Genomic DNA, 27766 nt, shown 5'->3' on the forward strand with positions numbered 1-27766 from the left:
GATACCCGAGAAGTCTAAACCTAAGCTTACTAGTGAAGGAAGGAACTAGACCCCCTCCCACCCCCCCCCCCCTACCCCCTTGCCGACGGCTGGGAAGCCGCCGGGGATGGAAGGGAAGGGGCCGGAAAGGAGGGGATAATTTTTTCGCCTGAGAAGTTCCTCGAGACTTTGAGAGACGAAGGAAGCTCCTAAAACAGTTCAGATTCTCACCCAAATTCTAATAATTAGTAGTTAGTAACTATGGAATCTAGAATGTGAAAGTTTCTAGATTCTAGTTCAAATTCTTGATATCGACGATCGAACCAACAACACCAGGATCCGGTAGGGGTGGCAAGGGGATCAGAGACGGAGGCATCACGGACAACTGGAGCCAAAGCCGATCGACGTAGTCCCTGCCTGATTGCTACTCCATTGAGGTTGAGCGGATCCGGCAACTTCCACTGCCCCGGCCAACTCCACCGGCTCAACTGCTCCCTCAACCGTCCCCCACTTTCATCTCTGTTGAATAGTAGAGGAGGAGAATACTGCGTGTAACCGGATGATTGTATTGAGTTTCAGAGGCGGTGTATATAGAGAGTACAAGAGATAAGGAAGAGGATCTACAGATAATTAAGAAAAGACTCTAAACAAATCAATCCTATCATAATAATCATCTAACTACCATATACTCTAACATTCCCCCATAGTCCAAGAGTGAGCAGAGCGGACGCTTGGTCTAAAGAAGACACCGATAAAAGAACTCAACAATGATAGCCCTTTGTGTCGTTATTGAGGTAGCCAAAGCATGGGACACGATGGTGATCAAGGTAATCGTACGTAGAGTAGCCATGGTCGATGTAGCCGAAGTCACGGTACTAGTGTCGAGGTAGCCAAGCCACATGGCGTGCAAGGGGCGGCAAGGAGTGGTCATGGACGCACTGAAGGGCATCATGGACCGAGGTGCACAGCGATACGCTGAAGACGAAGATGGTGACGCAATCGTGGCAGTCGTTGGAGAAGATGGCATCGAATAGCTGATGTTGTCGAATCGTGGAGGACGAGACATCACACCGGGTTTGTCAAGCTTGAGGACGACTTGGGACGAATGTGCGTAGTGATGTTACCAATACCTCACAAGGCGAAGGTAAACGAAGACGAGGCAGCGGGACCAACGGCCTGGAACGATGACATCAGTAACCCACGCAGGGTCGGCTGGACCACTGGCCTGGGGCAGCAATAGTGATAGCTTGGAGATGTGGTGGTGATGCTCGAAGTAGACGAAGAAGACCTTGACGGTTGATGACGACAAGTGCAGATGACGAGGGTGTCGATGCACGAACGGCGATGAAAACAACGAGAGCGGTGATGTTGCGGCCCGAGGAAGGCGACACAATGGCAACTCCAAGCCAATGCAGCGGCAAGTGACCATGAGCAACGACATTGTGGTCCAGGGGAAATGACAGAGTGGCAATCCAAAGTTTGGAGTGGTAGACATGCTCCATCCCATAAAGGCTTGTCGCAGACGGGCGCTCGATCGAGTGATCAGGCCAATCGTGCGTAGTGTGACGCAACAGTGAATGATGTTGCGTAGATCGGAGTCGAGGACAACGATGTTTGGGAAGATCGGAGCAGTGTAGATGACGACGAACGACGATGGGCGATGCAAACCTGTTCTCTAATGGGAAAAAAATACAATCAGCAACAGTACGTAGCAGTCTTGATCCCGATTCTCCACGGGAATGAACAGCAGTGACCAAGTCAACAACTAGCTTGTAGCACCCATCTCATCTCTGTCTACTCCCTTGCATGTTTGAGGATGCTGTTTTTAGTTCTGGTTTTCTCAACAAACAAAGTTTTCATGAAGTATTGCGATACAAATGACATCTATGGTATGCTATCGTTTAAATGTTAGTTTTGAACTGTAGAGTAGAATAACTTAAAATCATAGCTGGAAGGGGTTTATTCCGATGAAGGGATGGGAAAAATCTATGTGCTTTTGAGAAGGCATCGAGTTCTCTTCTCCTAGCTGAATTCTTTTCTTTCATCCAGAGGGGTTTTGGCTACTAGTTTGAAATCCTGTTTACGCTCACTTAACGGTGAGTACACATGTTTCTTTTGCCTACTTAATCCTTTTTTTAACTCTTTTTTTATGTAAATCATGACCAGGGCTTTGCCCAGTATTTATACATTAAAATAAAAAGAGTTATTTACAAAGGGAGGGAGGAGAGAGAGGGCGGAGGGGGCGGCGGCTGAGGGCGGCAGAGGACGGCAGGAAGCACTGCAACCGCGAGCTCGCCAACGCGCAGCTCCGCACCGAGGCTGAGGATGGCACGCCGCCCGTGGCCGTGCAGGCCTCGTCCGCCTCACCAACGCGCAGCTCCGCGCCGAGGCCGCCGCCCTCAGCCGCCGCCCCCGCCGCCTCCGCCTCCACATCGTCGTCCGCCGCCGCCGTAGCTCCGCGCCGAGGCTGCCGCCCTCAGCCACCGCCCTCAGCCGCCGCCTCCGCGTCACCGTCCGACGTCGCCGCAGCTCCGTGCCGAGGCTGCCGCCCTCAGCCACCGCCCTCAGCCGCCGCCTCCGCGTCACCGTCCGACGTCGCCGCAGCTCCGCGCCGAGGCCGCCGCCCCCGCCTGCCGATGACCATGAGAGAGAGAGGGGAAGAGTGAGAGATAGAGGAAGGGTGTATGACAGGTGGGTCCCACAATTTTATATATATATATATATATATATATATATATATATATATATATATATATATATATATATATATATATATATATATATATATATATATATATATATATATATATATATATATATATATATATATATATATATATATATATATATATATATATATATATATATATATATATATATATATATAATGCTGACTGGACTGCCACGCGTACGCCACGTAGACCAAAACCACCGCGGATTGGATCGAGGGGGGTAATTCGTCCGGTTTGTATAGTTGGGGTGAAGAATGTCCGGTTTTATGGTTCAGAGGGGTAATTCGGACGACCGCGATAGTTTAGGAGGGTAATTTGTACTTTTTCCTAACTTAAAATCATAGCTGGAAGGGGTTTATTCCGATGAAGGGATGGGAAAAATCTATGTGCTTTTGAGAAGGCATCGAGTTCTCTTCTCCTAGCTGAATTCTTTTCTTTCATCTAGAGGGGTTTTGGCTACTAGTTTGAAATCCTGTTTGTGCTCACTTAACGGTGAGTACACATGTTTCTTTTGCCTACTTAATCCTTTTTTAACTTTTTTTATGTAAATCATGACCAGGGCTTTGCCCAGTATTTATATATTAAAATAAAAAAGAGTTATTTACAAAGGAAAAAAGAAAAAAAAACAAAAAACCCCTTGAAAATTACAAGCCTTGAAACCAGCTAATTAAGAATGGATGAGCTAAGAGATACTTTTTTTTTAATTCTTACTTTAGGGCCCCTTTAAATCGCAGGATTAAGAAAACGTAGGAATAGGAAAAACGTAGGATTTTGATAGGAATGTAAGCGTAAAACGGAGGACTGCAAAACGCAGCAAAAACACATGAATGGCCGTTTGATTGAACCATAGGAAAAACACATGAATTGGATGAGAGAGAGACTCAAAAGAAAGTTACCAAGAGGTTGAAGCTCATGCTAAAATTTCCTCTAAAATCTCTATAGGATTGTCTATTCCATAGAAATTTCAAATGATTGGATAAGATTTAATATTTTGTTTCAAAGGGCTTTATAGGAAATTTTCCTATAGGATTGAAATCCTCCAAAATTCCTATGTTTTCTTGCACGATCAAATTAAATTAACAACAATGTTTATGCTTTTAAGATTAACCAATTATGTGTCCTGAGCTCACTGCTATATGTCTTAACCCTTTTCACCATCATTGTGGATATGTTGTTTATTTCTAGCTTCACCAGAAATCCATATATGGAATCCAATGTCGTTTACTTTGACTCTTGAAAAAGTATATGTCACTCCAATTTCAGATAATGCAGTTTCCCTAATTTGAGATGGGTTCCCTTTTTCAATCTAAAAGTGGATTAGAGTTTCCGTTCTTTCCTTGGGTGGAAGTCCATGTAAGACATTGATGGATGCCAATTCAATTGTAGGTCTATAATCTATGTATATTTTAACTATCTGGTCTTTTAAGATTAATATTGTGATCAATGAAAAATATAAAGGTGGTTTTAATAACCTTCTGATCCAATGCACATCAAAACAATTTTTATTGGCTTATGTGCATATTTAACAAGTATCTCCCACTTAAGCGGTCAAATGACTTTCTAGATTTGACACTTAAAATTGCTAATAACGGAATAGCAAAGATGTAGGACTATTTAAACTAATCCTATATAAGCAGGAAAACAATTTGAACATGTTAACTGAATTTTACTCAATAAAGTCCGTACTTGATATTCATAGTTTCACTTAACGCTTCCAGCCTTTTCACACTTGTCATCACATTTTTTACTTCAATTAAGGCAACTACTTCCTCCGATTCATATTATAAGACTTTATATAGCATTGCCCACATTCATATATATGTTAATGAATTTAGACATATATGTGTGCCTAGATTTATTAGCATCTATATAAATGTGGACAATGCTATAAAGTTTTATAACCTGAAACAGAAGTAGTATATGTTTAGGATTATTCTAAAATATTATTGTGAGACGATCTTCTGGAAGTGAACGAGATTATAAACTTCCATGGTTTGTAGACCATATAAACTTCTATGTATCAGATGACAGGAGATATAAATTCATTGCTGACCATGTAAATGCTTCTCTCTCCATCCCAAAATATTTAACGCCGTTGACTTTTTTAAAAATGTCATCCCAAAATATTTGACGCCGTTGACTTTTTTAAAAATGTTTGACCGTTCGTCTTATTCAAAAAATTTAAGTAATTATTAATTTTTTTCCTATCATTTGATTTATTGTGAAATATACTTTTATGTATACATATAGTTTTACATATTTTACAAAAGTTTTTTTTGAATAAGACGAACGGTCAAACATGTTTAAAAAAGTCAATGGCGTCAAACATTTAGGGAAGGAGGGAGTATTTTAATTGCAGATCAAAGGGACATATCTAATTAATTGTGCGTGAAGGAAAGCTATTATGTAATATTGATGTCTTGCATTCAGCTTTTCAAATATTTATCAAGATATGACAAAACTATATATTTGGTGCCGTTGGCTGTTTTGCTTATTCAAAGCAAGTGTGTAAAAGGGAGTTGTAAAGATAAGATTACGTCATATTGGATATAACGTGCTTTGTGATATACATTATGGGAAAATTGGTACAGTAATTTTTTTAAGCGTGTTTCATATAATTTGGAAAACGTCCATTACACATGAATGATTACTAAGTAGAATTTAAAAGTTAGAGTAGATGGAAAACTCATCTTTTCCATATTGTCACAAACTACAAACCAACCTACTAGCTAGGTTTCAAAACAGAATCTCATAGATCATTTAAAACCTAGGAATTTCAAAGGTTCTTTTTTACGTAAATTGGTTGAAGTCTTCAAAATCTCAACGAAAATTCCTCCGTTCCAAAAGAAGCTCAAGAGGAAAACTTCTAAAACTGAAGAGATAAAAGTAATCATCAACTACAATTCAACTTTAAAAGCTAATCTGTACAACTTCAATGAAAATGATTGGTAATCAATCAATTATTATCATATACTCGCACTGTCTTTTTAATAGATTAAGTCATTAACTTCTGAATTAACCATTTATCTTATTAAAAAATTATACAAATACATAAGATATAAATTATATTTAAAATACTTTTAGTAATAAAGCAAGCCCACGATAAAGTAAATAATAACTACTTCCTCCATTTCATATTATAAGACTTTCTAGTATTGTTAATATTCATATAAATGTTAATGAATGTAGACATATATGTGTATAGATTCATTAATATATATATATATATGAATGTGGGCAATGTTAGAAAGTTTTATAATATAAAACGGAAAAAGTATATAAAATTTTCAAATAAAATAAAGTAGTAACAACACCATCTATTAAAAACATTTTCAATAGAGTAAAAGAGAGAGCAAACTTTTGGGTGGACAGGGTGACCATGCAAATGCAGTGGAGTGTAGCCTACTCCGACATAACGGGGGATACGTGGACGAGCGCGCATCCGCGACGTGGACGCGCCAGGAGAAGATCCCTCCACACGGATCTCCTCCTGTCCACCAGCGCCATCGCCGCCAACCCCCACCAGGAGATTCCTCCCCTCGACTCGACTCGACTCGATTCCGCCCACTTGTATATCTCCCGCGCGCCACCACCACCATCGCGCCATCGCGTCCATGGAGATGGTGGAGTGCTCGCTGCCCGCCGCCCGGGCCCCGCGCCCACTGCCCCGCCGCCTCCCGCCGCTCCCCGGCGGCAGGCCGGCTCTTGGCGCCGCCGGGAGGAGCGGCAGCCGGCTCCGGGTGCGGTCGGAGCGGACGAGGAGGAGGGACAGCCCGACGATGCCGACGGCTGCGTCGGAGCGCGACGGCGGCGGCCGTGCCGCGCTGGGCAAGGCGGCAGCGGGGCTCGCCGCGGCGGCCGTGGTGTCGCTGACCGGGCTCGCCGCGGAGCCCCTCTCGCCGCCGCCGCCGGCGCGGGCCGAGTCGCTCACCGTCGCGTTCCCTGTCTCCAAGGCCCGCGAGGTGGGTGGGTCCCGACTCCCGGGGCCGCGGCCGCCGTGTTGTTCATGGTGATTTTGTTTTTTTCTCTTCCACCTCGTATGAATCTCTCTTCCTGTTCTTCGCAGGTGAACCGGGTGCAGAGGACGCTGGTGGAGGCGTGGGGGCTGATCCGTGAGACCTTCGTGGATCCCACCTTCAATCACCAAGGTACACACAATCTGGGACGAGTTGTTTTGAATCCATTCATAAAATTCTAATTTGGGGGGAAATGATTTTGAAATGCAGTGAAATTTGCTAACTTACTTACCCCTCAATATGTGAGATTATGCAGATTGGGACATGAGACTGCAGCAGACCATGGTGGAGATGTTCCCGCTGAAATCGGAGGATGCCGCCTATGGTAAGATCAGCGGGATGCTGTCCACACTCGGCGATCCGTTCACCAAGATCATCAGCCCCAAGGTGTGTGTATGCCTGAGGATTGTGTCATTCTGCCGGGATGGCGCATACGAACCCAATCTGCGTGTGCGCTGATGTATACTTGGTGAGAGCTGTTGCAGGAATATCAGAGTTTCAGGATTGGAAGCGATGGGAGTGTCCAAGGGGTTGGGGTGTTCATAAACAAGGAGCCTAGCTCTGGACGCTTGGTAAGTTAGAAATTCGCTGTCAAATAGGCAATCATATAAGGTAGTGTCACTATTGTTTATATAGCTCCATGACTCTTCCAGCTTGTTATGGACTGCATTGAAGGTGGCCCAGCAGATCGAGCAGGCCTGCATGGAGGCGATGAACTAGTTGAGATCGATGGTATTTTACTCGTTTTCTGTTGTAATATTATGTCTTTGTGAAATATACGGTGCAAACGTTACGGTCTTCTTATGAATTCAACTTTATCTAAAGCACACCTGTAGTGTAACCTTTTGTTTTACCTGTTTGCTGCACAACAATTTTCAGCATTAGTGCATTTGTCCCCAACAGAAGTTCTTTGGGGGCTACCGCACGAATTTAAGAGCTTTTCTGCGGTCCTTGAATGATACTGCACCTTTTAGTTTTCTTTTGTACTTCTTTAATACTAGGAAAAGCGATGGCTCTTCGAAAATTGAGAAGGAACTTCAAAATTTAAAGGTCATGAAAAGCTAGTCAGCTAGACTTCAAGGTTTTTTTCTATTCCCTTTGTATCAGCCAACGTTTCTGAAGCTAACAGAGGTGTGATATGGACATTGGACAAGCCATATGATCCAAATGTGTGCTTCATAAAATTTGAAGCCACAACCAAGAATCTGTTTAAAAATTATCACAAGCAAGTTCCCCTTATTCTATCATAACTGATAGTGTGTAAACTTTGCATCATTGAATCTTCATGAGCTCTTCTTCCGTCTTTGGAAAATGAAGTCATTGAGGAATCAGATTTCATGCCCAAGAGGCATTGATCATCGTATGTTCTGTTTGTGTAGGGAAGAGTGTTTCTGGGTTGGATGGAGAAGCTGCAGCTCAGAGACTTAGAGGTCGTGTTGGAACAACTGTGAAAGTGAAAGTGTTGGATGTATGCACTCATCCTCTGCTTCAATTTGAAGTATTATTTAGAGTTTTTGACATATTACAATTACAACCCCGTGATTTTATTTTGTCATTCAAAAGAAAACATGTTCATATCCTTTTATTGTATTTTCTTTTCTAACTGACACCACAATATCTCCAGGGCACTGAAAACGAAAGGAATGGTAGGATAAGACAAAAGGAGGTACAATTTTTCTCTGAATAACATGCAATGCCAACCTTTTCCCTCTATGCTGCTTGGAGAGTAATGTCTAACTTATGTCTGTCTGATTTGAATAAGCTTGTTACATTCGGTTAAATGCCTAAAAAGCATAATGGTTCACATTAACCAGAAGGAGAATTGTTGTCCTCTTAAGAATATGATCTTCTTTGTATCTAATGACAACTACAACTTTTCTTTTCAAAAGGTCCAGCTATCTCGTGAGGTTATCAATCTTTCACCTCTATCAACAGCAATTATCTCTCATAGGTCGGACGATGGCCGTGAGTGCAAAACTGGGTATGTTAGGCTAGCTGCATTCTCTCAGGTAAATACCAGTATTTTATATGTTTTGGTTCTCAATTTTGCAGGCGAGTTTCATGGTACTAAGAAAAGTTGGAATAATTGATCTCAGTAACAAACTGTGTTATTCAATATTGCTTTCTGTACGAATTGATTAAATTGAATGTTTACAAGTATTTTGAGGATTCCAGCATTCAGTAATACTGAAAATGGAAGAATATTCTAAGTGAAGATATTTCCTGTTCAATATTGTTTTTACCAAAGGATCGGCCATCTAAATAATTTGATCGTTTACCATGTGTCCATATACAACTGCAATATACTGCTAAAACCACCAAGAGCACAAAGCAATAATATTTCAACTTCAGATTTCAAGGTAGGATTGAAAAAACTGCCTAATTTTCCCTCGAATAAATTTGCCTACTTGCTTTTTCTTGTTTCAAAGAAGGTGAAAAATTATCGATATAACACGTATGAGTTATTTTGGTTCTTCATATCATTCTCCTTTCTCCTTTCAAACCAGACTGCTGCAGCTGAAATGGAAAGTGCCATTAAGAAGATGGAGGATGAGGGTGTCCAGTCATATATTTTAGATCTGCGAAATAATCCTGTCAGTGTACTTTTCTGACAATTGGTCTGTATAACTTCAACAAAAAAAATATTTTCTTGTAGTGATCTTGTTATTTTGCTACAGGGTGGTCTAGTAAAAGCAGGTCTTGACGTGGCTCAAATGTGGTTGGATGGAAATGAAACTCTTGTCAACACTGTTGACCGTGAGGGAAATGTCCTACCAATAAATATGGCCCGGGGCCATTCTTTAACACATGATCCCCTTGTCGTACTTGTGAGTCTCAACTCTACATCTACTATGTGCTTGATTTTGATTCTTTATAGGTACAATTTTTCCTAGACAATCATAATTATGTTGTATGCACATATAGGTCAATGAAGGAAGTGCAAGTGCAAGTGAAATCTTGGCAGGAGCATTACATGACAATGGTCGTGCTATTTTGGTCGGCCACAGAACTTTTGGAAAAGGAAAAATACAGGCATGGACAATTTCTCTATACGCACATTCTGCTTTTTGGTGTAAAATGCTTGACTTTTTGCATGCTTCTGAAATATTTAAATTAGTACTAAATATGATCCCCAATATTCCCTGGAACAGAGTGTGACTGAATTGGATGATGGATCTGCTCTGTTTATCACGGTCGCAAAATATCTCTCTCCAGCACTGCATGAAATCGACCAAGTAGGCATCCAACCTGACATACAATGCACCCCTGAAATGTTATCTTTGCCAAGAGCACCTTCGCTAAAAGAGGACGACAAAGCCACAAATCTGGAGATGGATTCATGTATCATGGTGGCAGAGCAAGCATTGGAAATTGAGAAATCAAAGGGATCTGCTTCGTAGGTACTTCTGTAAGCCAGAATCCTTTGTATGTCCACATTTAGTTGGTCAGGTTCATAGTGGCATCTGCAGATGAAATTCAGCATAGCTCCATGTATAATATTGTAATCTACCGTAGGTTGTATAGTTAGTATAGGCTGTAATGATAATATATATAGGCTGATAACTGTGATGTTAGATTGTAGGCAAAGAAGCACCAGAAATTAGTTATCTCGTCTTCAGGGGCCAAATGCCCTTGTCATTGATTCGAGATGTGTCAATAGGAATTTGTAATTGTCACTTGTTAATCATTGCATATTGTCTACCAATGCCAGTACAACATATTGCTTCAACAGTTAATTGTAAGTGAGATTCCTCAAAAAGGCACTAGTCATTACATGCATGAGATGATCATACCCATTTGGAAGGCATTTGATGCCGCAGTTATATGTTTTTTTATGTTTTCTGAATTCCAGTGCAGATTTCATTTGTTTTCTTTGATGTGCCGATGCTCATGACCAGTGCAGATTGGCACTTTGCTGCCAGGATGATGTCAGATGTCGAAATGAAGTTGAACTTGAACCCCGAGAGTACGCAATTGAATCCACTGACCACTGTATTAGTTCCAGTATGGAAGTTTTCAGACAAATGAAGCTTTTAGTGCTAGTATGAAATATGGGAAAAAACTTCAAATATATCTATACTCCTTTAAAAAAAAACTCTTAATGATGATGGTGAATGATAAATTTGTCACCACTGCCATGAGGTCCCCAAACCTGTAAGGTAGGTGGACTTCTGCCCCTTCCAAATCCCAAACCATCAAACAGGAAAAAAAAATTAAATGTGGCATTGACAAAGTTTGAAAAGGTTCATTTTAGCAGCAATCTAAATAGGTCCATAGACCTTTCTATGATAGATGACAGATTTCAAAGGGATTACAAGAGTGAAAGACTCCTCACTCCTCTAGTGGCAGTGTGGCACCAGGGTCCTCCAAAGATGTAGTGATGCACGGGATCTAGCAAGAAATTGAGAGCTTGAGGTGAAGGCAACATAGTTAAGAAGTTTGAGGTGGTGGAGGCAATGGCAAACGGAGTTTGAGGTGAGGTTGCAACGGTGAAGAGCTCAAGATGGTGATAGTGATAAAAATTACAAAAGCTTAAGATAGAGGATGACAACAACTAGAGCTCGAGGTGGAGGCCATGAAGAGCCCAGGTGGGAGATAATCTCAACAAGCTTAAAAATGTGAGAATGACTTGGATATAGCGGTGGTGCCTCAAGGAGCTTATGGTGGATGCAGGAGATCGTGCTCACGTTGGTGGCGCTATCAAGCGAGCCAAGTAGTTGAGATAATTAATAAGCAAATGTGGATCTTTTTTTCTTTATGGAAGTTGTAGAGAATTAGAAACATCTCTACTTTTCATAACAAATTAGTTTTTTTTTCCTTAAAGGTTAGGTTTGCCTACTTTCTTTATTCCAAGCTAGCTAAATTATATCAAATGAGCAAATATCTTCATAGATAACATAAGTCATCAAAGTTCTCGGGTCGATGGATTGAAATTCTCGAGTTGATGGGTAGAAACCTAAATAGTTCAATAAGTCACAAACAAGATTATCATCCTATCCCCAATATTGACAAAAACAAATTAACAACTAACGCATGATCAGTGGTGGAGCCAGGATTTTCACCATAGGTGTGCTCACACAATTGTAAAGAGTCGGCCAAATCAAGAACATCAAACACAAAAACACAATAAAGTCTTAATTTATTCAAGTACAATATAAGTACTTCAAATTTTAGTTTTATCAAACCATTTAATTGCACCGTCATTTAATTGAACTCACTCCATTTTTCAACTTTTCAATCGAATACTCAAAGTGAAATACTGAATCTGAACTGTTGTACATAGAGACTGGAATGCTGGGCATTGAATGCCTGGAGATGGATACTTGGAGTGCTCGTTGCCCATGGTTGCCTTGCGGTTGCTTGAACTGGATCAACCATGGCGGTGTGCTGCACCTCCGTCCGGCGCACCTAAGTGCCAGCTCCTCCGCCGACTATATGGCTACCACTGTGGCCTTGCCATCTCGAGGACAATGCGCCATGCTCATGCCGCCGCGGTGCCGCCTTGCCATGACATCACGAGAAAGGAGAAAACCTATATGTGTAAGAGCGAGACACAGATGACAAATGAACTCATTGCACTTGCACACATATTTTACTCGTTTGGTGGGGGTGTGTAGAGCCAGGATGGATTCTCGGACCTTAGTATTTATTCAACAAGGCACCCATATATTGTTTTCATATTTTCTGGGTAAGCCGGTACCCACCTGGCACCCCGTGTCGTCCCTACGCATGATAAAAATAAGATATAATTATATACTCCATTTGACAGTTTTGTAAACGTAAATCACAATATACAAAATAAAAATAGTATAGAGAAAATGTCTAACTGTCAACCGCCAATTTACTATATCAACACGAATTACCCCCCAATACCCACATCTCTTCAACATGCGTTCACCCTGGGGAGGCAATCCCGTCATTTCCTGCGCTGCCGTTTTTAGGAATCATTCCCGGATACGATACCCCCCGCAAAGGCAGAGAGAGAGAGAGAGAGAGAGAGAGAGCGCTTCCCGTTTTTCCCCCAAAAAGCGAGACGACGACGCGCGACGGGACAGGACAGGGGTGGGAGACGCATGCGACGCGGGCGGAGAGGAGACACGACCCACCCCCGCCACCGCCCGGAGGAGCCACGAGCGAGCAAGCCCTAGCCCCCGGGCGCGAGGGCGGCGGCCGCTGCTGCGTCGACCGTCTCTCTCTCGTGCTCCGGCGCTGCTCGTCGTCTCCTTGGCCGAATCCAATCCGGGAGGTGCGGGGGCCGTTCCGATCGAGTCGGTCCTGCCATGTCGACCAAGAGGTAATCTCGATTCGATTCGATTCCTGTTGGGTCCGCTGTTTTTTGGACGATTTGGAGCCAAAGTTCGGTGAGAGGCCTGGCGTGTGAGCCACGAGCTTTTCAATTTTGTTTTTGTGCGGGGCGGTGGTGGAGCCGCGTGTGGGATTCGGGCGCGGTGGTGGTGGGTTTGAGCTTGCCTAAGACCTAGGGTTAACCTCCTCCGGTGATTTGGATTTTGCTGAAGGGCAGAATGGTGGTAAGGCGGGCTTTGAGCTAACGCGCTGCTCGTTTTGGGGCAATTTGGGCATAGGGTGTAGCTTAGTTGATGTACGCTAATCTGCCACATTAGCTGTAATTTTTCGCTTTCGTGGAGTTTCACTATCTTCGTAATTTAGCATGGAGGAAGAATCCGGATGGCGGTTCAGTTGCTTTTGCGCTTCCATTACCTCTGGTTGCTTCGAGTCAAATATGTTGCGTTTGCGCCTCCATTAACTCTGGTTGCTTAGCCAAATGTGTTATACCTGCTAAACGCGTTGAAGGCCCAAACGTCGCCCTCCTTTTAGGGCTTTAGGTATGGTTTGGATTATGAATTTGTGATGTGTCCGCGTTTCGTTTGATTGTTGTGCTGGTAGGTTGAATAAGGGGAGTGCTGGAGTGGCTTGTGTTTACTTCGCTTTTCTGCATATTTTGGTTCTCCGCACTTTACAGGTCAAATGAGAGTATCAATTTTGACTCTGGTGCCCCATTTTATGCCAGCAACTGATAAGCACACTGGTTTGGCAGCGCCTTAGGGTGGTCCTTGACTTGCCTGTTTTACTACGAATTTTGAATATTACAGCATCGTGTAAATGAAAGTAGTTAGATTGGGCTCAGTTTAATGGTGGCATATATGCTGCTTGTTCAATTCTATAAACACAACAATTGCGCTAGGGGATCTGGTCTGTGGATTTCAACAAAGGTTATATATTCGAGTTGCTTAAAGCTCTACATTATACGAAAGAATTAGAACTACTGCTATTGTTGATATATAAGATGTTAAAAGTATTGAAGTAAGCAAAGCAAGATGCTCAATAGTAACCTCATTAGTATGAGATGCAATCCCTTCAGACTGGTCATTTAATTTGGTTGCCCTGGCATCAGTCCTAAGATGATTGTTTTCACATTTGATTTGCTTATGGAAAGGCTCCACAAAAACTTGTTATGTTATCCTGATTCAGATCATTCCCTTCCTGGGATTGAACGGAAAGTTCTGGTAGTTTGCTTACAGTTCTTTTGGTTATGTTTTGATCTATCAGGGTTCTTTGCAAGTTCTTCATGCATGGAGCTTGCTTGAAAGGAGAGTACTGTGAGTTCTCCCATGATTGGAATGATCAACCAAACAATGTAATGTATTAGTAAATGATTGATGTGCTCTGATTTCATTGCCATACTTAACAGTGCAAATCTTCTACTGTTCCTTACTTTGATTCTTACTTGCTCAGGTTTGCACGTTCTACCAGAAAGGTTCATGCTCGTATGGTAGCCGTTGCCGATATGACCATGTCAAAGTTTCTCGTAACCCCACAGTGGCTCCACCACCAAGCTCAAGTACTACAACACGTGCATCTAGTTCTCTTCAGCCTTTGAGTTTCGGGCGCCCTCACCATGTGGGGTACCAAGCAGATTCAAGCAACCCAAGGCAACAGATATCTATGGATGTGCTGGCACATTCTGGAAGTAAGCCTGTATGGAGAAATGATTTTCAACATGAAAGTGTACTTGAGGATGGGATTGACTGGTCAATAAGTCCAACTGTGCAAAACCAGACAACCTTGAGTCCTGCTGATCTGCCAATCTGTTCTTTTGCTGCTGGTGGTAATTGTCCTTATGGGGAAGAGTGCCCTCAGATGCATGGAGATCTGTGCACAACCTGTGGGAAAATGTGCTTACATCCTTATCGTCCTGATGAGAGGGAGGAACATACCAAGCTATGTGAGAAAAACCACAAGCGTCTTGAGTCTTTGAAACGTAGCCAAGAGATAGAATGCAGTGTCTGCCTGGACCGTGTGCTCTCAAAGCCTACTGCTGCTGAAAGGAAGTTTGGACTCTTATCTGAGTGTGATCATCCCTTCTGTATTTCATGTATTAGAAATTGGCGTAACAATTCTCCTACGTCTGGAATGGATGTGAACTCAGCACTGAGGGCTTGTCCAATATGTCGCAAACTTTCATACTATGTCATTCCAAGTGTTCTTTGGTACTTTTCGAAGGAGGAAAAGCTGGAGATTATTGACAACTATAAAGCCAAACTCAAGTAAGTTTGACAATTTTTATATCATTTTTTTCTGTGGCATGTTCTCTTATGTGCAAGATTGTTGGCATATTCTTTATAATTTATTGAATGAGCATAGTCATCAATTTATTTGAAAATGACATTTCTTATGCATGCCCTTTTCTGAAATATCCAAGCTGATATATTTCGTGAGGAGTGATTTATGTTTAATACTATTATGTCCCTGAATATTCGAGGAATGTTTACTATTGCAGGTCTATTGACTGCAAGTACTTCGATTTTGGAACTGGTACTTGTCCCTTTGGGTCAAGCTGTTTCTACAAGGTAGAAAGCTATATCTTTACATGCTATAAACATGTGAATTCAGTGCTACTAATGTACTTTTGTGGCTTGTCATCAACATAAATCTCACTAGCTATCCAGATAACTAGAGAGCCCTATAAACAATCGCCCGCCTGTCTATTGGCATTTGGCACTAAGTCAAGCACCTGGTCTAAACAAATCAGTTGCTTGGCACCTTTTTACTCAATCAGTTGCTCTGATGGAAACTGCCCAACTTATGTTCTTACATCAGATTACACCATCTGCAAATCCCTAAAGACCTTTTGTGTTACTGGAATTTATGAGTGTCTGCAAGCGTGGCTTAATATTTTCTCTCTTTTTTTTTCTTTTAAATGCTGCTCCTTGGGCATCCTAGGTCCTACCTTCACCACAGTCCACAGCCTTTATGTCGGTTTAAGGAGTTGCCAAAAATATGATGATGTCTATACTATACAATACAATTAACTCAAGACAAGACTTATTAGTAATGCTTATGGACCCTGTTAGATAATTCTTGAAAAATAATGGTATAATTTTTCCCCTCAATATTTGGTGTTCATTGCTAGCTTGTTACCATCTAGTGAATTTTTAACCAATAGTGTGGACTCCAACGTTTTTTTAATCAATGATTATATTTACATAGTGTAATTTTACATTAGCTCAAATGGTTCAAGTTGATTAGCAGTATCTATCACACTCTGGCAAGTGTAATTGGTAGGTATGCTAGGTAGGCCTCTTGGGCTCAGAGGTTTGTGTCCAGGAGGTGCTGTGATTAGTTGGTGTGCAGTTTTTAGCATTAATGGATGTAGAAAGAATCGAGATGCAAAACAGAGAAACTGGACGAGGCATTATGTTTATAGAGAATGAGACTGGCGCCTTTTTTATACAGAGAAGTCCCTGACAGCACTAGATTGCACCATATAAAGTGTCCTAATATTACATTGAAGTATTTCACTGCTTAATAAATCATAACATTGTACTAACATAGTGCACTTCCTAATAATCCATATCAGGAGAAAACCAACTAAATCAGTTCCTGGCAAAAATCATATCAGCTAAACATATATAGCATCTTAATGTTGTGTTCGTCTTGAACTCTGTCGCACACGTTGCATCTCGTCATGTTTGCCCAGCTGCTGCCATACCACTGTCGCTCCTTAGTAATTTCTCCACATGAGAACATACTTAAAAGAACCCTAGACAACGCTTATGTTGTGGCTTTTCCACTTTTATTCTACATTCAAGCTTGTATCTTGTATGTGATTTTCATACTGGTCCAGTATGAGTAGAGTGTATTGTGCATTCTGTTAATATTTGGGGAAACTGATCTCTTGTTCTCTCTTTTTAGTTTTTACTATCACCTTGTTGAATAGCATTAGGTACTATTGCTGTAAACTGTGCACTTTACTGGACAGTCTTTTCATGTCATTGAAACTAAACATTGTACCTCATGTTTGACAGCATGCCTACAGAGACGGACGCTTGGAAGAGGTCATACTGCGACATCTTGATGCTGACGATGGAAGTACAGTGATTGCCAAAAATATTAGGTATGTGCTCTCTTTTAGGTGTCTATTTAATATATTTTCTCATTTTAATGTATTATCATCCTTTACGTGTTCCAGGTTGTCGGACTTCCTCAGTCGGTTACATCTTTAGGGACCAGTGACTGTATATATGTCAAATGTAAGATTTATCTTTTTGGTAATCAATATAGAATCAACTCAATGTTGCATTGTTGCTCTTATTTTTCGCCAGCTCACTTAAAAAGCATTGTGCATCTGGAAATGGTGCTACATGTCATGTATTTGCTGTTGTTGGAGATGGTTTCTATGATGTCTCCCTATAGATCAAAATTATAACATTTATGGTCTTTTAAGATGTGCATTGTTCAAAGTTTCATTCTGGTGGATTTAAAATATAACAGATCCTGCAATTAGATTTCTTGTCAACATTTCATTAGTTTTTCGTCCGTTATGCTATTCATTTTATTGTTATATCCCTATCAAATCTTTTTCTCTTCATATTTTGACCAAGTGATGAAGTGGACCATCTGTATCCAGGAATTCTGGGGTTTCGCTGTCTACCAAATATTAGTATTACTTGGATACTGTTTAAACCCAGGGTCAGGGAGCATCTTGTAGTGGTCGTACAAAGTCAGTCCTTGTACTAAAAACTGTCGTTCTTTTTCCTGCCATGCATAACTTGTCACTAACTGCCTAGGATCCTTACCAAAGATGTGTATGATCTTAAGCTAACAAGAGTCGCATTCTTCAATGCAGAATTATTGAAGTTCGCAGCAGGCCTCCTGGAGGAAGCAATCGTGATCTGAGGACAAGGAAAACAGAAGTTTTGTCGCAAATACGCTCAATAGTCCAAACGTTAGAACTAAACTGTTGAAAAACTTTGCCATATCCACTCATCTTGCCTCCTGGCCAGCAGTGATTCAGTAAACATTCACTGGCCATCGTGCCAAAGCACAGGTGTATAATACTATTCCTTCCTCAATGCTCTCTACTGAGGGAAGGCTGCCTGCACCCAACCACAGGCCACCTGATGCCGTGTGATTGTACTTGTATGAAAAGAAGGAACTAGAAAAAAAGAAAGAGAGGATGAAACAAAGATTACTCTTCAGACTACACATTGATGAATCCGCATTAGGACGAGGTCCAGATGCTTAAAGCCGTTTGGTTGTCTTGGTCTGAGGGAGAGAAGGAAAACAAGAAAGGAAACAAATCACATTCTTTATAAACATCAGTGTTGAATGTGGCATGTGCTAATGTGCTATATATATCTGATGTTGATATGCCCTGTACATGTTCCTGGAACAGGTTGGCGCTTTTGCTCAGGAAACAGGAACGTCTGCCTATTTGTGGTGGCTTTCTTCTGTGTGATTCGATTTGTGCCCCTGTCTATTCTCTCGAGCGAAGTAGCGCAGGCTGTGTTTCCTCTGTGAATCGTAAAGGCCTTACGACGTATACGGGCCTGTTTACATACCCTGTCACATTAAATCGTCAAATGTTTGATATATGTATGGAGTATTAAATATAAACGAAAAAAATAACTAATTATACAGATTACGTGTAAATTACGAGCGAATCTTTTAAGTCTAATTGCACAATGATTTAACAATGTGGTGCTACAGTAAACATTTGCTAATGATGGATTAATTAGGCTTGATAAATTCGTCCTGCGGTTTACAGGCGGATTCTGTAATTTGTTTTCTTATTAGACTACGTTTAATATTTTAAATATGTGTCCGTATATCCGATGTGACACGCCAAAACTTTACACTCCTGAATCTAAACATAGCCGTAAATGCAAAGCATAGCCAGTCTCTCGAGATTAACAAAATTCACTATTGGTTCTTCCTTTGCAAGATAAGTATATATACATTGCGTCATGTTTATTAAAAACAGAGAACCTTAGCCCTGTTGCAGGGTGAAACTTGGAAGCAATATATACAAGTCGGAACTTGGAAGTGTAATTTACTCTTCCTAAACTATACTATCCTTCAGCGTACCTTTTAACCCATAGTGGCTTACACACTGAGCTTCAACGATGCAGATGTGGTAACCAACCACACGCACAAAAGAATGAAGTTTAACCGTTTGAGGTTTCTAGTTCGTTTATCGTGTTGTGGGGAAGTGTTAATCTTCGATGCTGATTGGCTCGACGACCAGAAGCACAGTTCAGTGATTTTGCCACAATGGAAGCATTCGCAGCCGGCTAATCGTATTTGACGGTTTGTTTAGTTGGAATTGACAGCGTGCACGTTACTGTAAGCCTGAACTGGTGTCCATTGGGATAGCGTACAATTCGTGTATCGGGGTTTTGATCTCGAACCATGTCGATCGAACCTTAAATTGGATTAGAGTCAGTCTAAACATATGTATATTGCGCAATCAGATGTGGACATGCATACGGTAGTAAAATACAAGCATCACTGCATCAGGCCAATAGCCTGACAGTGCGTGGTCGTCATATCATTCTCTCGACAAAAGAAATTTTATTGGGGAAATCGCTTGTTTGTCATGAAGTTGAGTGGCCTCCTCTGCTTTTTTTTTAATTTAATTTTATTTTGTAGGTGGCCTCTGCTTTTGTTACAGAGTTTCTTGCCTTTGCTTATCTGCACCATACAAGGCACTCAACTACGTGAGGTAACAAGTTTTTATGGCAAAAGGTGCCATTCAACTTCATGACCGACGAGCAAATAAGATTTGCACCAACTGAGATCACCTGCATGCATCCTATTCTCATTTGATATAAAAAAATTGAAGCAATATTGAAGTTGCTGGTGCAAAAGGATCATTTCAGAAGATGAAATGATCCGGATTTATTCATACGAATGAAGGCACATAGTAGTAGTAGTAATTAATGAGGTACAGAAATGGTACACAGAAAAGAATGTCCATCAGCGAGATCAAGAGCACAAGAACCACTCAACATCAAACTACCCTCACTCAATAATCTCTCTCTCTCTCCCCCAAAGAAGAAGGAATTATAATAAAGAAGAAAGAAACCAACTATGCATGATTTGATCGCAGCTCGATCGACGCAACCAAATCCGGAGCCACGCGCGCGGGAGAAGCCGGAGTCGTCGCGTCGTCGTCTACTGCATGAGCGCCGCCGCGAGCAGGGTGACGAGCGCGGAGGACGCGACGGCGAGCGGGGACGCGCTCCCGGGCGCCGCCCCGGCCATCGGCGACGGCGCCGGCGAGGAGGCCGGCGCGTTGAATTCCTGCGCCGACGCCATCACGAGGAGCGATGAGGCCACGGCCATCAGCAGCACCGCCACGCGGGGAGCCATCGTAAACCCGACGAAGAAGAAGAAGAAAAACGTAGCACGTAGCCCGACGCGAGCGAGAGGAGACTCAAATCACAAAGCGTCGTGGTGGTGGTGGTGGAAATGTGGAATGGAATATGGGCGGAATATATAGCGAGGGCGAGGCAGCGCGCGTTTGGGTGGATGGAGGACAGGCTGGGCCTGGGCCGCCGGTTTCGCGGGCGGTCGCCGTCACGCGTTTTTTTGTGTGGTTTTCCCCAAGCGCAGAGCCGTAGACCGACTGATCGATCGACCCGTCTCCGGCACGGCAAGGGGCGAGATGACGCGTCTCGCTCGCCTCGCGTTGGTCGCGGGCGCGGGGGTGGGAACGCGCGCGAGGCGAGTCGGTGACTCGGTTCGGTGCTCGGCTTTCCGCGTGCGTGGGGTGGGGGGTTGGCGCCCACGGCTCGCGGTCCGCGGCTGTCACGCTGGTTGGCGGGGCTCCACCGCCGACCAGACCGCGGGCTAAGGGCACGTTAGCGCAGCGCGCGGGCGGTCGCGTGCGGGATGGCGGGGGAAAAGGGCGACGAAAAATGCCCGGTTTGAGATGGTGGCGGCACGCGAACGCGGGTCGGGGTAAACCGCACTAGCACGATCGATCGCTCGATCGCTTTTTTTTTTTGTTGTTGTTGTAGCTTTTGATGCAAAAGGCGGGGGAGGTAAGTGGTAAAAGTCGCGGGCGCGTTTACTGGCTGCGGAAAAGTGGAAGACTAGAGAGGGACTAGAGTATGCTTTGCTTAGGTTGGGTTGTGGGGGGAAAGGTATTTAGCACTTGCCGTGGGAGGTAAGCAGAGTATCGTGCATCTCGCGTATTACTTTGTGTCGTGTACTCGTGTGCGTGGACGTGTTGCCGTCCCGTGACCGGTCGGGTTCATGTGTACAACTGACAACTCTACATGTGTGTGGCGCACACAGCAAGTATGCTCTTCAGGATATATTCACGAGTCGACGTGTCTCCTCCCCGTAAAAGATAAGGGAAAAAAAAAAGAAGCATACAAGGGAGGGAATCGAACAGAGAGGAGTGGTTCGCGTAGCTTTTTGTCAGGCGATAGCAAAGGCACGGTATGGAGCTGGCAAGACCGAGAACACCCCCAGTTCGGTACTCTGATCCTGTGCACGCACCGTTGTAGGAGTATACTAGTATACGACGACTTATACCGCAACAGTGGAAGCAACGCTAGCTTGACCGTACCCTGTCTGGTCAACTAATAACAAACAAATCATCTGGAAGTAGTAGTAGCTTAATTGTTTTGCTTGTACTACTACCTAAGAATTAGTTTGCCTTAACCACATGTTTGTTACAAAAGTCTCCGTGGAATTCTGGAATAATTACCAGCTGCACAATCAAAGGCGCGACCAGCGTACCCAATTAATCGTAGTCTAGAACACACCAACTTTGACACGAGGTTTTTCCCAAATTCGTGCATTGCCTGTGCCCAGGCATGATCCAGAGGCTTTACTTATTAATTCTATTATTACTATTAACAACGATTTAAACCATTGATTTTGATTTATACTAAGTTTTACGGGATTATCGCGGGTACGGTTCCCTAATCGTATGATTTGTACTAAACGATTGTTCGTCAGCACATTTCTTAGAAATTTTCTTTAAAATAATCTATCAATCTCCTAATTTTTATTTATTTGCACTCTTAAATAGTGGTTATAAACTCAGTTCCATCATCCCCAACATTCACTCTCTATTACCATTTTTTTAAAAAATGATAATTGAGACGGTAATATTAATATATATGGTAGTTTATCGAGAGAAAAAAATCATTTTGGGCATGTTCACTTTGATGAAAAAAAAAATCCTTACCAAATTTAGTTGCCAAAATTTTGATAACTTGCCAAAATTTTGATAACTTGCTAAAATTTTAGCAGGATTTCTTATATAGTTACCAAAATTTGACAGCAAACTAAATGTAGACACTTTTTGGCAACTTTACCAAATTTTGGTAAGGTTAAAAATGTTGGGCCTATTTACTTTGATGAAAAAAAAACCTTACCAAATTTAGGCATATTTGCTAAAATTTTGGCAGGATTTCTTATATAGTTACCAAAATTTAGTAGCAATCTAAATGTAGCCATTTTTAGCAACTTTACTAAAATTTGGTAAGGTTAAAAATGACATCAAAGTGAACAGACCTGTCATCAAAGTGAACAGGCCCTTTATTCCCCCACACCGAAGCACTTAACCCCCCTGAATTATTTTTGGTTCATATTACACTAAACCATTGAAAACAGTTCACTCCACTCACCTAACACTATTTATCTTTTTTCTCTTTATATAAGTCATATTTTGTACTAAAAATTTGGTAAAATATACATGCATTCACAACTTACGTCTTAATATTTTTTTTAAAGCACTCAACGCTAATTTAAACATCAAAATTTTAAAGTTTAACCAAATAAAATGAAAAAAAATTAAAAATATGTTTGAACTTTGATAACGGTGTCATCTACGCTCTATCAAATTTTAACTTTAAATACAACTAATACAAAGAGTAAAAAAAACATAGATGTCAGTAACACATGGAATTAGTTGGGGGAGTAAAATTTATTTTTTTTCTAGTGCATTAGACGATAAAAAATGGAAGTAGTAATAATAAGGACTATCATAAAGACTGTGTAATTTGTAACGACCTAATTAAATTCTCTCGCAAAATAAAAGATGGCCTTGACTACATTAATGCTCGCGAAAATGGCTTCCTTTGCTACCAACCTACCTGGCTACCTTTACGAGAGCCAGCAGAAACGGTGAGCACGTACGCACGCTGGATAGCCTCGCCGTGGCTGGTAAAACCCACACGACGACACGACGTGATGGACAACGAACGCATCATATCGCCGCCGAACAGCAAGGCAACCCCATCTGTATTCGCCGCCGCTTTCACCGACGGCGACTCGCCACCGTGGGCTGTGCAACTGTACATAAAACTACAGGTATCAATGTACATGACAGATGGATCGACATATGCGTCTCCTCGATCTCTGTCTCTTGTGTTCCAGGATTTGGCAGGACCGAAGACACCTGAAAAATCTGAAATGAAACCAGGAAAAACACACAAACACACACACACACACAAGAGAGAGGAATGAAGAAGAAAATCTCCGTTTGGATGTAGCCGAGGAACGAGGACAAAGGAGGCGAAAACTCTGGCGCCATACCATGCATACATGTTTCAGTGTTCGGTCGATGGTTCAGAGTGCTACATGCAGCTCAGACAGACAGACAGCCAAGCCAGCAGGATGAGAGAGACCACACCACACGCAGCCACAGCTAGCTGGACTACTGGACATGTGTTAGCTCACACAACTGTACAAGCAATTTGCAAGATTGCTAAGGCATCATTCTCTAAAAGAAAAGATTGCAACGCATGGGTCTCTCTGCTTTTCGGATAAATACCAGAGTTCGACTCCTGCAAGTGCAAAAACATGTCAAGTACTACTGTCTTTGCATTCACAAGTAAGGAAATATCAATGTCAGTTAATAAATGTTTTTAAATTTTACTACGTTCTTGATTAATGTTGCCTCCATGATGGTGATTATGTAACTTCTCGAAGATGTCTGAACTCTCTGAACTGAATGCCAGGAAATATCTGTGAGTTGCACGGGAGGAAGCCACATGTATAAAACAAAGGAAAATCTCTCCTACAGTGAAATACTTCAGAAATGCTCAGATTTCTGAATCTTGATCGAGAAAATATCTAAAAAAGGATTCAAAGCAGAGCTCACCACAAAAAGTGGCCTTCACCACTGGCTGTCCATGGCATGATCCACTCTGGGATCATGAACTAATACACCTGGGACGACACGGACAGCCTGAAAACCATACTAATCCCAACTGAAAAAGGCTGATTAGGTTGCCCCTTTAAACTCTCATTGCCCCCATCCTGTGCTGTGCACGCTGCAAATCTGCAACCGCTTTTGCTCATTTCTTTATCTTACAAGTGCATTCTGACTAATTATTTTCTCCCATAGATGATGTAGCATATGCAGGGAGTATCTTGGTTGTCTGCTCTCTGGCTTGCATGGACAAAGAACATGTATATATTTATCTTGTACTTCCCATCACTAATAGCTGTCATCATGATAAATTTGATACACTAATCAGTTCATCAACCAAACGTAATCAGGTATGTTTCTGAGTTCATATGAGGGCCACCTGTGCTTTGGGAAACGACAATCATTAGAAACCATCACACGCACATGCTTGAATGGAGTCATGGACCCACAGAATATTAAGCTAGCTCCTACAGGTTACCAGCCTTAAGCAAACACAACCTTCTTTTTCTTTTCACAGAACAAAAAAAAAAAAAACTCATGCTGTGCTCAAGTGCAACTAGGCCAAGGATTTGTGGTTTGTTTTCTTGAGACAAGTTTTCAATTGTTGGTAAGTACTATGTTCATTCTAAAAACTTTATTTGTAAATATATTTAATTCTAATGAAATGCAAGTGAATTGCCCATCTTTTTATATAACATGTGTTAATTTGGATGGTATTTAACTCATTATTCTACCATGCAAAGCATTTTTTTTCAAAAAAAAAAAAGATTACCCAGCCTCTACAATTATTCTACCAGAGCTAGAGGTCTGGAAAACAAATCCCGACTGACTCAATTAAATAAAGATAGTTGCATGCAGTTCACTTCTATTCTATATTAAGGAAAGAGAGCTTCAATTAATGGGAGGGGCAAGTGTTGAAATATAAGTAAATCTCCCATCCTTCTTTATGGTTTTTGGGTTTTAAAATGGCTATCAGATGTAACTCAACAATACTTTCAACTAGGAATATAGAGACTTAATACAAATTTAGACTAGGAGTTTCTTTTATTTCCATTTTATTCTTTTGGGACTAGCAATCTCTGTATGATTATATATGTTGATATTATTTTTTCAGTCAGGAAACATAACGGAAAAATCATCCGACAATGTTGTCATCGATTTAATTGGCTGGCTTGCTCGTTGTGGGCCCCATGTCGACACATACTTCATGGATGACATTGAACTAGCAATATATATATAATGTTTTGCGCTTTGCAGGCCTGCTTCATAAACAATTACGAACGCCACAAGTTGCCGAGATCTTTTTGCCAGCTTAGAACATGAGTCTCCAATAGTTTAATTAAACAATAAAAACTAGGCTAATTATGGTGAATATGTTTTGATGATTATCTGAACACCAAATTGCCCCATTAATAATGGGTAAGTAGTGGACCAACATAAGTTTATGCTAGGCATTTTACTACGATTAGAAATAATGTGCCAACGATTTTTTTTTATATATATACTCCACTATTAGTACGTACATCTCTAGTTTTCGCTTGTGCAGTGCTGTGGATGTCTACATTTTAGTTGAGTATAGTGCATGGGTGTTAGTGCAAGCTATCAAGTGTTTGCAATTTAGTCACTTACTGCAAAATAATCAGAGTAAATGTAGGATATATGTATCAGTGTTATTGATATCAAGTGGATGCAATTTATTAGTCATGCACCTTCATTGCAAAATGCTCAAGCTGCCACCTAAATGACTAGAATGATGTCCATAGTATTAAATAAGCTGCCACCTAAAATGAAAAATGAGGTGACAAGTGAATAAATGAAAAAAGAGAAGGAAACCATGCTTTGCATGAGACATAGTTTCTACACAACATCCAAGACATCATGTGGAATAAGTAGCATTAAAGTTAAGTATGAAATAGTGATGTTTGTATTGAAAGAGTAGTGTCTAGTACTAGTTTCTTGATGATGTGGAGTTCATAAAAACTATATACAGTGTCTTTGGTTGGGAATGGATGTCGTAGTTAATTTTTGGCATGACGTTGACCATTTATCTAGTTTTTTTTAAAAAATAATATATCAGTAATATGTTTCTCAGATATTTAGTCACTATTCACTCACAAAATTTGTTGCATTTTTGTTTTTTTTACGTGCACGATGACTAGTATCAGATAATAGCAGATAAATAGGTGATTTTGGTGAACCAACATTGCATTGCCGAAATATGCAAAGCCTACACCATTATTCCACAATTATTCTCAATCTAGTAGGATGCTCTCTTAGTCTCTTATTAGGAGGAAACAGTAATTCAGAATCCTTGCATCTTACGTTACAACAAAATATAAAAAATAAAACTGCAATGCATATGCATTTACTAAAATTTTTAATTTATAGCTGGCTTCAATCTGAACCATTCATTTTAACAGCTAACCAACTTAGAATTTTTCTACAAATTCAAACATAGCCAAGCAAGAGACTCGTTCTACCAGTCAGCCCTAACAAACTTCCCGCCCACTCATCTCACCCCACATGCACGCACGTAGCTAGCCAAACCCACATGGGCTAGCTAGTGCGCCTTGAAAACAAAAGCTCACAAATAAATTAACCAAAATTAGCCTCCTAATCCAGCTATAAGAACCCCCTTACACCACCCTTCCTCCTCACGCAAGCAGCAAGAAGGGCAACATTAACCCCAATCCTATCCTGCCAATAAAGCCCTTCCTTTCTTCCTCGTCTCCAGCGGCCGCTTCCTCGACCGTACCCTCCTCAGGATCATGGAGATGAAGAAGATTGCCTGCGCCGTCCTTGTCGCTGCCTCGGCCACCGTGGCCCTCGCCGTCGAGGCGCCCGCCCCTGCCCCCACCAGCGCCGCCGCCACCTCGGCCGCCTTCCCGGCGGTCGGCGCGGTGATCGGCGCCTCCATGCTGTCCTTCTTCGCCTACTACCTACAGTAAGGAAGGGAGGAATGATGAAGGTGTTGCGTGAGTGTGGGTGTGGAGGGGAGGAGAGGACATTTGGTTTGATATGTGTTCGTTATCGTTCATGTTATAATTAAGTGTCTAAATGTGGTTTTTGTTTGGATTTGATTGACAATGTTGATCCATTAGTCCATTCATTTAATTTGCTCGCCTTTTCTTCCCCTCGTGTGTTCATTTGCTAATTACATTTGTAAAGAGGGGAAAATGAGGTGGCATTACTATTATTTTTTATAATATGATAATTGGATATTAATCTGTGTTCATTTCTTTGGCTTGTGTTATAGTTTACCAGACATAATTTTGTCTTTTCATCATGTCGGATGAAAAGCTTTTCTATGTGGAAATAAGAAGATCACTACAAGAAACTTGTTAATCCATGACGGATTCTTGGTGACGGATTCATAAACCGTCACTGACAGAGGCAATCCGTGACAATAATTTGTTTTCCGTCATGGACGTGCACTAGTGGATATTCTTGGCCCGTTAACTCGTGACGGTTTTATCCAGATCGTCGCAGTGTGTGATTTTAAAATCGTCACAGTGTGACGATAATCAAAAGGCATTTCATCCGTGGCGATAATTTGT

General features: G+C 41.6%; 3 protein-coding genes and 1 long non-coding RNA gene across 4 annotated transcripts; 3 read left to right on the forward strand and 1 right to left on the reverse strand.

Annotated features, from left to right (window-relative positions):
• The first annotated feature begins 6267 nt into the window (after positions 1-6267).
• On the forward strand, positions 6268-10487 carry LOC4340883 (carboxyl-terminal-processing peptidase 3, chloroplastic). Its single transcript, XM_015788098.3, has 12 exons — positions 6268-6673; positions 6778-6859; positions 6984-7114; positions 7213-7299; positions 7381-7459; positions 8107-8195; positions 8352-8393; positions 8617-8736; positions 9235-9321; positions 9406-9555; positions 9653-9760; positions 9880-10487. The coding sequence occupies exons 1-12, from the start codon at positions 6326-6328 to the stop codon at positions 10126-10128; spliced, it is 1572 nt and encodes a 523-aa protein (XP_015643584.1). The 5' UTR covers positions 6268-6325; the 3' UTR covers positions 10129-10487.
• A 1444-nt stretch (positions 10488-11931) lies between these two features.
• On the reverse strand, positions 11932-12701 carry LOC107281422 (uncharacterized). Its single transcript, XR_001546882.3, has 2 exons — positions 12367-12701; positions 11932-12260 (listed from the first exon to the last, which is right to left on the reverse strand). It is a non-coding gene; the product is annotated as an uncharacterized lncRNA (long non-coding RNA).
• A 22-nt stretch (positions 12702-12723) lies between these two features.
• Positions 12724-18682, forward strand: LOC4340884 (E3 ubiquitin-protein ligase makorin-like). Its single transcript, NM_001421594.1, has 7 exons — positions 12724-13022; positions 14297-14384; positions 14483-15294; positions 15528-15597; positions 17056-17144; positions 17220-17280; positions 17877-18682. Exons 1-6 carry the CDS (start codon positions 13009-13011, stop codon positions 17251-17253), a joined length of 1107 nt encoding a protein of 368 aa, NP_001408523.1. The 5' UTR covers positions 12724-13008; the 3' UTR covers positions 17254-17280; positions 17877-18682.
• An 8157-nt stretch (positions 18683-26839) lies between these two features.
• On the forward strand, positions 26840-27434 carry LOC9269432 (arabinogalactan protein 23). The gene has a single exon (XM_015786615.3). It carries the CDS (start codon positions 26978-26980, stop codon positions 27155-27157), a length of 180 nt encoding a protein of 59 aa, XP_015642101.1. The 5' UTR covers positions 26840-26977; the 3' UTR covers positions 27158-27434.
• The last annotated feature ends 332 nt before the right edge of the window (positions 27435-27766 follow it).

This window comes from Oryza sativa, chromosome 6 (assembly GCF_034140825.1).
Source record: "Oryza sativa Japonica Group chromosome 6, ASM3414082v1".
NCBI classification, from domain to species: Eukaryota; Viridiplantae; Streptophyta; class Magnoliopsida; order Poales; family Poaceae; genus Oryza; species Oryza sativa.

Excerpts from the sequence above, each read along its gene's own strand:
- LOC4340884 (NM_001421594.1), top strand. Across the intron at positions 15,295-15,527 it reads AACTATAAAGCCAAACTCAA|GTCTATTGACTGCAAGTACT; the intron begins GTAAGTTTGACA and ends TTACTATTGCAG. Across the intron at positions 15,598-17,055 it reads GGTCAAGCTGTTTCTACAAG|CATGCCTACAGAGACGGACG; the intron begins GTAGAAAGCTAT and ends CATGTTTGACAG.
- LOC9269432 (XM_015786615.3), top strand. The coding sequence starts at position 26,978 with ATGGAGATGAAGAAGATTGCCTGCGCCGTCCTTGTCGCTGCCTCGGCC.
- LOC4340883 (XM_015788098.3), top strand. The coding sequence starts at position 6,326 with ATGGAGATGGTGGAGTGCTCGCTGCCCGCCGCCCGGGCCCCGCGCCCA. Across the intron at positions 9,322-9,405 it reads TAGATCTGCGAAATAATCCT|GGTGGTCTAGTAAAAGCAGG; the intron begins GTCAGTGTACTT and ends ATTTTGCTACAG. Across the intron at positions 9,761-9,879 it reads TTGGAAAAGGAAAAATACAG|AGTGTGACTGAATTGGATGA; the intron begins GCATGGACAATT and ends TCCCTGGAACAG.